This window comes from Coregonus clupeaformis, chromosome 23 (genome assembly GCF_020615455.1).
Source record: "Coregonus clupeaformis isolate EN_2021a chromosome 23, ASM2061545v1, whole genome shotgun sequence".
In the NCBI taxonomy this organism is placed as follows: Eukaryota; Metazoa; Chordata; class Actinopteri; order Salmoniformes; family Salmonidae; genus Coregonus; species Coregonus clupeaformis.
The window spans coordinates 896,426-908,547 of record NC_059214.1 but is presented as its reverse complement, the minus strand read 5'-3'; the positions used below and the strand labels follow the sequence as shown (position 1 = coordinate 908,547).

Below are 12,122 nucleotides of genomic sequence, written 5' to 3'. Positions count from 1 at the left end.
TTTTTTAATATGGACGTCCTATTTCCATCACAGCAGTACGATTATTTTTTAAATATGGACTTTTTTAATATGGACTTTAATATGGATGGAAATGTGGTTATTGGCTGTTTACACATGCAGCCCAATTCTGATATTCTGCCCATAATTGGTATTTTGACCATTCAGATCAGATCTTTTGGCAACAATTGGGCCACTGAAAAATAACTATTGACTGGAAGACACAATCCGAGACAGTTGTATGCATTCAATGGATTTATTGGTAAACTGTTCAGTCCCCATTAACAAGTCGGGGAAATTACCACAAGACAAATTTCACTTACTCAAGAAGTCCCTTACCCCTACCAGAGGTCAGCCAGTCAGACATAATGTTAGTCAGTCTCTCTCTCTCTCTCACACACACACACACGCACACACACGCACACGCTATCCTGGTCAGACCTAAACATGTAGCTAGTCAATCTTACCTGGACTTGGACATCCTTTAGGAACCAATAGTGAGTTGAAGGGGACCCTAACAGGGGGAGGTTAATACACTACACCAAAACTAAAGGAACAGAGGTCTGGGACTGTCTACTTCGGAGCACAATTCACTCAGATTGCACAGTAAGAGTTCAGTAAATGATGCAAGATTATAAATCCCTTGTTGTTTGGATTCATTTCACATATTAATCGCACAGGAGTATGACACCACATGACGGAGACTCTTAATATTACATCATACAGGAAATGTCTCTCGTCTCCTGCCCCACCACTCCCCTGTCCTGACCACGGATGAGACTCGTATCCTGTTCCAACCCTGCAACGCCACCCAGACCCGCTCTTTGGGCAGATTGGGAATTGGCCTGGGTTCCCCTGTGCAGCAGTGGGTCTTCGTTGACGTTTGGTTTTTCTATTTGCCGCTACTCTACCGAGGAGAAACGTGAGGCAAAAAAAAATCTGAGCGGATGTGAGGTGTAAGGAGGTTGAAGACTAACCTGTCAGCTAGAGCAGAGGTGATCGTGCTTTACTGAGTTTAGGTTAGCCCTGGCTGCAGCATCAGCTTTCTACATTAGACCCACGGCACAGGAAAACCTAGGCCAATTCCTAAACCACACACTGTTTTAATAAGCTTCAACTGGACACACTTATCAATGTTATGAGTTATCCTAGTTTGCTTACTGTAAAAAAAGAAAAAAAAGAAACAGAGGGCATTCAACCGCTCGTGGACCAAAGAAAGAGGAGGACCAAGTAGTGACAGCTTTGTACATGACAGATCAAACCCTTAAAAATTCAAATAAAACCACAAAAAAAAAAAGCACAAACAATAGTCATTGGGTGGGGGGTGGAGCGGTCAAGCGACTAGACGGGTGTTTGGCTTGGTTGGGAAAGATCTGTAGAGCAGGGCGGTGTGTGTTAAGACAGGACAGCGCTGGTGTGGGCTACCCTTCCTTCAGCCTTCCACACTAACACACAGATAGCGTTCCAGAGAGGAGGAGGAGGAGAGGAGAGGTTCATTCGGTGGCCTTGAGGGAGAAGGAGAGCTTGGGCCGGGACTTTCCCTTGCCCAGGATCATTTTCTGTTCCTCCTTCTGTTGCCGCTGGCGATCCTGGTCCAGCTTCATCCTCTCCTCGTGAATCTTTCTCTGCTCCTCTACGATACGCAACTGCTCCTCAGCCTGGTGACACACACACACACACACAACAGGGTCAGTTCAGGATAGAGATCCTGCAGTGCCAAAATGCCCACAAAACTGTTCATGTTTTCTGAGCCCTGCCAAGATTATTACTAGAATCTGTTTGTTTTTTTGTTGTTGTTACTTTTAACCTTGTTTACTACAATCTTGGCTTGTCCATGTCACATCCAAATTAAATAAATCCATCTTACAAATGAGTCAAGTTTCAGAAACAGAAAATAAACAGGCGAAGGAAAAACACTTATTGTTAATGGCTCCTGATAACCATCAATACAAAGCCTGTGCCAGCATGCATTACCGTTCTGTACTAGAGTAGCGTTTCTCACAGAAGCCCTGGGAATCTACGTTAACACCCTCAATGTCATAACAAAAAAATGCATTAAAGCTACGGTGACCACGTATTTCAATATCAAGACGACCATATTTCATCATAGAATAGCCCTGTTTGCATTTAGGGGTTTGGGAAAGTAGCCAAATGTGTATTTTTCTCTTTGAACAGAACAGAGGAGGAGGAAAACAGAGGAGGTGGTGTACCAGCTTGGCCTGAGCGTCAGCGATCTTGCGGTTATTCTCCTCCAGGATTTTCTCCAGCTCGTCCCGTTTGGATCTTTCTTCCTCCTAAAGACACAATGCCATATTAGCACAGGCTACGGCCGCACGACATCCCAAACACACACACACACACACACACACATACCCACACTCCCAAACACACACCCACGTATACATGATTGGCCTCTCTTAACACACACACACGTTGGCACAGTCACTCGTCTTCATCCTAACACAAAGGAGTGCGCTCAGCCTCTCCCATCACAACCACACTATCCCATAAGTTCTCTCTGTCAAGCAGAATGCTTTTAGAACACAGAAGCACTAAATATATCAAAGGGAAAAAGAAGCCCCTTTTTCCCCCCCCTCTCCCGCTATTCGTGACAAAACCCGCCCATATAGGAACCACTTAACACTTATAGCCTTCACTGGATTATTAAAGACATTAAAAAATAGAATATAAAAAGGGGAAACCCACTCATCACACTTATGTAGTAGATATCAAAACAGATAAAAAGACAAAACAAACTTTGCTTTCTTATCAAGCAAGAGAAGAAGGATACAAAAAAAAAAGGAGTGAATAGTTTTGCCTCACCAATGCACGTATACCTACGCATTTTCCTTGCCTGTGTACCTACACAACTGGTGAAAGCATTCGGCATTAAAACGGTTGAATATGTACTGTCTCGTCCAGACTGTGTCCCCTGCAGAGACAGAAACGCTCCTGGGAAGGGGGGAGGGGGGAGAGGGCGGCCCGCCTGTGGCCTTCCTCTTTAAATCTGATCTGTTGGACCGCTAGCCTGCAGCACTCTTTAAAGCCACTCTCTCTCTGGCTCAGTTCACATGGAGACAACATACCGCAGCAGTAGAACACAGCACAGTGTGGAGGAGGGCTGAACACAGCACAGCACAGCACATGAGCTTGGAGCTTTCTGCAGGCCAGTTCAGGTCAAATGGTGTTAAAGACGGGTGGTGTTAACACAAGTTGGGTCCAAAATCCAAATGAAATAAATGAACAAAAATAAAACAAAAAACACCCCTAAAGAGAAGCAAGTCATGGGGACGTCAAATAAAGAGAACATTTGCTGTGGTTGTTTGTTTTCTTTAAAAACATTTTTAAAAAATGATTAAATAAAAAGTATCATTAACAGACAGAATTAGAGCAGAGATTGTTGACCTTGCAAACAGGAAACGAGGTCCTTCATTTGTTACATGATGTATCCCAGAGCAGATGCCTTCTAAATGGGAGCTATTCAAAACATGGGTTAGGAGGGGAGGATGATAAGGTCAACTTTATTGGACACACTAAACAAAATTGTGTATGTAATCATAGCCTAATAAAACTAAATGTATTCAAAAACAGAAAGTGGTGTCTTATTAACTCCTAGGGGAAAGGAGTGGAGTGGCAGGTCTCCTGGGGGGGTTGTTGGGGACACATTTCTCATCCGATTAGTACTGAGCCACTGGCCGATCCCTGTGCGAGTCAGGGTCGCTGGGCATTGGCTGCGCCGCTCATTCACAAAGCATTATTACTGTACTATACACAAACCTGGCCCTCATTAATGAAGCCTGGGGGGGGGGGGGTTGCTAGCTTCACCAACATATCGTCTATGCCCAGCCTCTGTCTACTGAGAGGACAATAAACCAAATTAGTCGCTAGAACTACTATGAAATAAACTAGGGGGTGTAACGGTTCACCAAAAACACACGGTTTGGTACGTATTGTCATTTTGGGGTCACGGTTCGGTTCGTATTGTCGTTTTGGGGGTCACGGTTCGGTACGTATTGTCGTTTTGGGGGTCACGGTTTGGTACGTATTGTCGTTTTGGGGGTCACGGTTCGGTACGTATTGTCGTTTTGGGGTCACGGTTTGGTACGTATTGTCGTTTTTGGGTCACGGTTTGGTACGTATTGTCGTTTTGGGGGTCACGGTTCGGTACGTATTGTCGTTTTGGGGTCACGGTTCGGTACGTATTGTCGTTTTGGGATCACGGTTCGGTACGTATTGTCATTTTGGGGTCACGGTTCGGTACGTATTGTCGTTTTGGGGGTCACGGTTCGGTACATATTGTCGTTTTGGGGTCACGGTTTGGTACGTATTGTCGTTTTTGGGTCACGGTTTGGTACGTATTGTCGTTTTGGGGGTCACGGTTCGGTACGTATTGTCGTTTTGGGGTCACGGTTCGGTACGTATTGTCGTTTTGGGGTCACGGTTCGTTTCGGTACAGTGGGAAAATGAAATGCCAAGAGGTAGTGGTGATTTGTATTTAAGAAAATAGTGCTGGTATTTCTGATGCCATATACAGTGCAATGAAAAAGTATTTGCCCCCTTTCTGATTTTTGATACTGAATGTTATCAGATCTTCAACCGAAACCTAATATTAGATAAAGGGAACCTGAGTTAACAAATAACAATTACATACTTATTTCATTAACAAAGTTATGAAACACCCAATGCCCGTGTGAAAAAGTAATTGCCCCCAGGCACTCCATAACTGGTTGTGCCACCTTTAGCTGCAATGACTGCAATCAAATGTTTCCTGTAGTTGTCGATCAGTCTCTCACATCGCTGTGGAGGAATTTTGGCCCACTCTTGCATGCAGAACTGCTTTAACTCAGCGACATTTGTGGGTTTTCAAGCATGAACTGATTGTTTCAAGTCCTGCCACAACATCTCAATTGGGATTAGGTCTAGACCTTGACTAGGCCATTCCAAAACATCAAATTTGTTGCTTTTTAACCATTTTCATGTAGACTTGATTGTGTGTTTTGGATCATTGTCTTGCTTGCTGCATGACCCAGCTGCGCTTCAGCTTACAGACGGATGTCCCGGCATTCTCCTGTATAATTATCTGATACAGAGCGGAATTCATGATTCCTTCTATTAAGTCAAGTCGTCCAGGTCCTGAGGCAGAAAAGTCCCCAGACCATCACACTACCACCACCATGCTTGACCGTTGGTATGAGGTTCTTACTGTGGAATGAAGTGTTTGGTTTTCGCCAGGCATAATGAGACCCACGTTGTCAAAGGTTCAGTACAAATACATGTACCGTTACACCCCTAAAATAAGCTATTGGGCTAAAAGGGACTGATTTGTAACTAATAAAGCCAAAGCTTCTCCATCCCCATGTGTTTCTCGGTGGGTCGTGGGACGGGCAAACCGGTGTTCGCTGCCTGCCTGGGGCAATAAAAATGTTCACTGAATGTTGGACACAAACAGAGACAGTTACTGATAATGAAATGTCAATTTGAAAAGAGCTCTTTATTACAGATTTTAAAAAAGGAGATATTTACAATAATGAAAGTAGAAGTTATGAATAATTCTGAATAGGAATGTATGAATGGGGAGAATGACGGGATGAAGTCAGTAAATTGTCATAACTCGGCCAATGGCAAAAGTCTCAACTGAATCCTGCGTGTCTTACTTTTGACTGTCCACTGCCAAATATCGGCCATTTAACTTCCCCACTTAGAAACACTCAGTCTACCACCCCTAAAGCACAGCGCTCTAACCCTTCCCACCTATCCTGAGCCTCAGCTGCCCTGTCCTACCCTCTCACCCTCCCCAGAGCAGAGAAACTTGTGCCATGGCCAGTTCGGGGGGGGCAGTAGTGGGAATGGTTAGAGGAGATGGGGGGTGCCTGCATTCCCAACGACCGAGCGTTACCTCTCTGGCCTTCTGGGCCTGCAGCTCTGTCTGCCTCTGTCTCTCCAGCTCCTCCAACAGCTGACGTTCCATGATGCGCTTGGCCTCCTCCACGCGCCGCAGAACCTCCCTCTCTATCTCGTCCCTGCGCTTCTCCAGCTCCTCCTCCACCCGCTTGGCCACCAGCTCCTCCACGCGACGCGCCGTCTCCTCCTCGATCAGCTTCTCCTCTATCTCCACCTGACGGCTGCACGGCAGGGGTGGCGAGAGAAAGAGGGGAGGGTTGCTGACATGGTAGCACAAGTGACATGATACGATCAATGCATATTCAGGTAAGGTTGAATCAATGTAACTTAAAAGGTCAGACATTTCTACAGGAACAAATCAAATTTTATTTGGTCACATACACATATTTAGCAAATGTTATTGCGGGTGTAGCAAAATGCTTGTGTTCCTATCTCCAAACTCTGGGAATTGTGCATTTGTTTGTTTATCAGGGTTATAAAGCTACTTTTATGTTAAAAAATGTGTTTCAGTGATTTGGGGAATTGCAGCACATGGCATTATGACATATGTACTAAACATGCAACGTGTGTGGGGAAACACATTTGCCCCATTGACTACAGACGACAGGGGCACTGGACAACAGGAGATGAGGTGGTCCTGATGTGACATGACATGACCCCCCCTTTGGTGGTTGGAAGTGAGCTTGTCCAGATCAGCAGAGAACTGGGGGGTAAATGTAGGTGTGGGTCAGTCCTAACTGCATGCCGGGGGGGGGAGTCAGGTCGCGCACACGAACACAAGGTAGGCGTCCTGTTTACTGTTCAAACACTTTTAAACTGTTTCAGCTGCCCTATCAACAGGACGTGATTATCGGAGTCGTTGTCACATTGCTTCAGGCACGACTTAAAACACAACACTGTCCTTCTCTCTGATTTCATTTGGTTTGGTTACACATAACCAGGAAACCAGGATCCTTCCTTATCTGGTGTGCGTGTCTTTATTGGACATTGTGTGGCTGGTTAAGTGGCCCTGTGGCTGGCCAGTAAACACAGCAGACCAGGTGTAGTTCACGTGTTGTAGGTATCAGGCGTCATCAGCCTCTAGCCAAAATGTGCACAACAACAAGTTTACCCCATGTCTTTCTTTCTCTGTCAGACCAATATCATCTAACTACAAATAATGGACGGGCATTATGCGAGGTGCTCGCTGAAGCAGGAAAGTCTAGCACATTTTTCTTCCCTTGAATTGCACTATAAATTGTGACGCCTCAGGGTTTTGCAATGTGCAACGAGCATGGATAATGCAGTAAGAAAGGAATGTTGTTCTGAAGCAGATAAAACAGAGGTAACTGTGCCTCTGGTTGATCCTACGGCTTATTATAAGTCATTCGCCCAGAATGCTAATTTTGACTGCCATAAGTAAATATTATAGTGGCAGGGGCCAGATGAACATCCTGTGGTTTGACTTCAGTGGTTGAGAACCAGAGGGGCATAGCTACCTGATTTTTTTTATTTCACAGGTGAGCAACTTAAATGTAGTTTTTAATTCCCTCCCTCCCTTTTAAACAGTTTACCAGTGACAAGACCTATATCACGAATGTCTATTTCGTTGACTACATTTGGCCATAATGTCTCACATAAGCCACAGCTTGGAGGGATGTTGTTGACAATCTTTTTGAGGACACGTAACTAGGCTACTAGGCTAGCAAGATAAACCACTGTAGGCCATAAACATGACACTAGGTCGTTGATTTGTGATGCATGACAAACAAATTGCCACCTACGCACAACTGTACAACTATACATGTGCATAATAAAATGATTTTAAATGTATACATTCCATTAGACTAGAGACAAATGAATTGCAGCCAAGTGACTTAGCTAGTTAGCCGGTTGTCTAACGGTGTAGGCTTGTATAGCCGACTTGGGCCTCCTCAAGACACGTAGTTAGTATGCAGCTAGCTAGCTTGCTAGCGCGTATGCCTGTGTGTATGTCTGTTAGCATTCTAGCTAACTAACGCATGTAGCCAGAGAATATAAGCACCAATATCATTTGGTATTAGCAAACGAGCTAGCAAACGCGTCTCGCATTATGGCAAAAAAATATTGAGCTTCGACTTACATCTTTCTCTGTCTTTCCATTTCGGCCTTCTTCTCCTCCTCCTCCTTTCTCTGTTTTTCGTCCAGGGCGCTTCTCTTGCTCAGTGTCCTGCCGAATATGTCAATTCTCTCCGGCGGTGTGACCGCTCTCTCCCTTTCCCTACGGGTCGAGGCTGTGGCTGACCGGGAACGAGAACGCGACTCTCTGCGCCGGTTTCTCTTCGCTTCACGGGACTTGGATCGTTTCTTGGCCCTCTCCTTGTCCCTCGAACGCGACCGGCTCCGTTTTTTGCTGTGCTTGCTGCTTTTGGAGTGTTTGGAACGGGACGAACTGCGACTCCTCGAACGACCCATGATCACCTCAAGTCGGACGGTTCCCAGTTAGCTAGTTCTACAGTCGGAAATACTCCAACAAATAGCACGGCGTTCCACCTACACACTCTTACACCTCACTACCTGCGATATTTGCAAAAAAATTAATTGTTAAAACACTCGTATGTCTCAAATATATTCATTCGAACGTGGTTATCATTCTGCCCTGATAACTTGCGGCGCTAAAGCAAAATGGCGACTAGCTCCTTTTTCCCACAATGCAATGCATTCGGTATTTTCCGACTATCTCCGGATTGAGCTCGTGCCTGCCTCTCCTGTGCTGAGTTGATGAACTCACCTGTGCTATACGCAGCGTGATGGACATTAATAAATGGTTAATAAATAGTTGGTTCCGCTGGTGTACAGAAATCTTTAAGTCATACCACAGATTCTCAATTGGATTGAGGTCTGGGCTTTGACTTGGCCATTCCAAGACATTGAAATGTTTCCCCTTAAACCACTCGAGTGTTGCTTTAGCAGTATGCTTATGGTCATTGTCCTGCTGGAAGGTGAACCTCCGTCCCAGTCTCAAATCTCTGGAAGACTGAAACAGGTTTCCCTCAAGAATCTCCCTGTATTTAGCGCCATCCATCATTCCTTCAATTCTGACCAGTTTCCCAGTCCCTGTCGATGAAAAACATCCCCACAGTGAAGCATGGTAGTGGCAGCATCATGCTGTGGGGATGTTTTTCATGGTGTTCTGATCAGTTTTTCATGGTACTCTGGTCAGATGAGAGGTGTTGGGTTTGCGCCAGACATAGCGTTTTCCTTGATGGCCAAAAAGCTCAATTTTAGTCTCATCTGACCAGAGTACTTTCTTTCATATGTTTGGGGAGTCTCCCACATGCTTTTGGCGAACACCAAATGTTTTCGCTTATTTTTTTCTTTAAGCAATGGCTTTTTTCTGGCCACTCTTCCGTAAAGCCCAGCTCTGTGGAGTGTACGGCTTAAAGTGGTCCTATGGACAGATACTCCAATCTCCGCTGTGGAGCTTTGCAGCTCCCTCAGGGTTATCTTTGTTCTCTTTGTTGCCTCTCTGATTATGCCCTCCTTGCCTGGTCCGTGAGTTTTGGTGGGCGGCCCTCTCTTGGCAGGTTTGTTGTGGTGCCATGTTCTTTCCATTTTTTTAATAATGGATTTAATGGTGCTCTGTGGAATGTTCAAAGTTTCTGTTATTTTTTTATAACCCAACCCTGATCTATACTTCTCCACAACTTTGTCCCTGACCTGTTTGGAGAGCTCCTTGGTCTTCATGGTGCCGCTTGCTTGGTGGTGCCCCTTGCTTAGGGGTGTTGCAGACTCTGGGGCCTTTCAGAACAGGTGTATATATACTGAGATCATGTGACAGATCATGTGAAACTTAGATTGCACACAGGTGGACTTTATTCAACTAATGATGTGACTTCTGAAGGTAATTGGTTGCACCAGATCTTATTTAGGGGCTTCATAGCAAAGGGGGTGTCATAATTTAACTGGATTTGAACCCAAATGCAGACAACTACACCGAGCCAGAGAAGGTTTAACAGGTTTATTTACAAAGTTCAATTTGTCCAGGTTTCCAATAATAGGGGAAGAGCAAGTCCAGGTTTACAGGGAGGGTAACAGATCCAGGTTCAGAGCAGGTGTGGTACCGTGATGTCCTAGTGTCCGTGGTGAGTCCAAAAGGGAGGTCCGGTAGTGGAAAGCAGGATGGTGGTGGCAGGAGTGAAGCGGAGGCAGGAGTCAGGTTCCAATAATATGGTCGTCTTGACTATGATCTGACGATGAGTGGCAAGTTTGACCGCGTCTTAAAGGCTGAGGTGATTATGGTGAATAAGCTGCAGCTGGAACCCTGACTCCCGCACACCAGACTTCACTCCTGCAATCAAGGACAGACAGAGGGCAGAGAGAGAGAGCTACCTAGCAGCAGTAGGCCTAACAGGGGGTGAATATACATGCATGCACCACTTTTCCGTTATTTATTTTTAATTTTTTTTTGAAATAAGTTATTTTTTTCATTTCACTTCACCAATTTGGACAATTTTGTGTATGTCCATTTCATGAAATCCAAATAAAAATCAATTTAAATTACAGGTTTTAATGCAACAAAATAGGAAAAAAGCTAAGGGGGGTGAATACTTTTGCAAGGCACTGTAGTGCTTTTTACTAAACACAATTAATCATGTATTACAATAAAGGTAAATTCGGGGAATGTGTGTATTTTAACCTCTTAAGGATCTGACCCTTTTTTCAAATTTTCGCCTAAAATGACATACCGAAATCTAACTGCCTGTAGCTCCGGACTTGAAGCAAGGATATGCATATTCATTTACATTTACATTTTAGTCATTTAGCAGACGATCTTATCCAGAGCGACTTACAGTTAGTGAATACATATTTTTTTATACTGGCCCCCCGTGGGAACTGAACCCACAACCCTGGCGTTGCAAACGCCATGCTCTATGAACTGAGCTACATCCCAGTTTGAAGTTTGTGAAAATGTGAAATTAATGTAGGAGAATATAACACATTAGATCTGGTAAAAGATAATACAAAAAAAAAAGCATACGTTTTATATTTTTGTTTTTGTTCCATCATCTTTGGAATGCAAGAGGAAGGCCACAATATAATATTGAAGTTTAGGCGCAATTTAGATTTTGGCAGCTAGATGGCAGCAGTGTGTGTGCAAAGTTTCCGATTGATCCAGTGAAGCATTGCAATACTGGACTATTTTGTATGAAGTCTGCCCAAATGTGCCGAATTGGTCAATTGATACATTTTCAAGTACATAACTATAGAGAACATACAAAAATGATATGGTAATACAAAATGTAAGTTTACACACTCCCATGAATGTCATACATGATGGATCATTAGCGTATACACTAACTTTCACACATCTAGATGGCCGGGCGGGGTGGGTGTGGAGCCAGAGACAGCAGGGGTTCAAACTGTCGAACCCAGTTCCTACATTTGAAAATAAAAATTGATTTTATCAAACAAAACTATGCTACATTTTTATCTCTGGGACCCTTAGGATGACAAATCAGAGAAAGATTACTGAATGTAAGTACATTATTTACCTTCAGAGTTGAAAGTATCAAACCAGTTGCCGTGATATGTTTTTTGTTTTTGTGCACTCTCCTCAAACAATAGCATGGTATGTTTTCACTGTAATAGCTACTGTAAATTGGACATTGCAGTTGGATTAACAAGAATTTAAGCTTTCTACCCATATAAGACATGTCTATGTCCTGGAAAGTTTGCTGTTACATACAACAGTCATGCTAATCACATTAGCGCACGCTAGCTCCCGTGCACAGGACACCGATCCCGTAGAGGTTAATTGTTTTATCAATGTTATTTCGCTTCTGAATCTGTCTTTTCAGCCCAGCAAGTGAGCTTATGAGCTGTAGTAACACGTGACTAGTCTCTCTCTCCTTCTCTCTCTCTCTGTTTTATTCTATTGAATTATATGTAGCCTAATATTTAAACACTTAGCTAAGTGGGCAGGGGGGAACACGAGTGGCGCAGTGGTCTAAGGCATTGCATCGCAGTGCTAGCTGTGCCACTAGATCCTGGTTCAAATCCAGGCTCTGTCGTAGCCGGCCGTGACCGGGAGACCCATGGGCCGGCGCACAATTGGCCCGGCGTTGTCCAGGGTAGGGGAGGGAATGGCCGGCAGGGATGTAGAGCATGGTGTTTGCAACGCCAGGGTTGTGGGTTTGATTCCCACGGGGGGCCAGTATGAAAAAAAAATAAGTAAAAAATATTATGTATGCACTCACTAACTG

At 44.4% G+C, this 12,122-nt stretch overlaps 1 protein-coding gene across 2 annotated transcripts; it reads right to left on the bottom strand.

The window, feature by feature from the left end:
* Nucleotides 1–229: 229 nt before the first annotated feature.
* On the bottom strand, nt 230–8,562 carry LOC121536426 (arginine and glutamate-rich protein 1-B). 2 transcript variants are annotated; one of them, XM_041843685.2, is made up of 4 exons: nt 8,000–8,562; nt 5,894–6,158; nt 2,208–2,291; nt 230–1,655 (listed from the first exon to the last, which is right to left on the bottom strand). In XM_041843685.2, the coding sequence occupies exons 1-4, from the start codon at nt 8,329–8,331 to the stop codon at nt 1,491–1,493; spliced, it is 846 nt and encodes a 281-aa protein (XP_041699619.1). In that variant the 5' UTR covers nt 8,332–8,562; the 3' UTR covers nt 230–1,490. The 2 variants fall into 2 exon arrangements, with proteins under 2 accessions (XP_041699619.1, XP_041699620.1); XM_041843686.2 differs by having other exon boundaries at nt 5,894–6,119.
* Between the last annotated feature and the right edge of the window lie 3,560 nt (nt 8,563–12,122).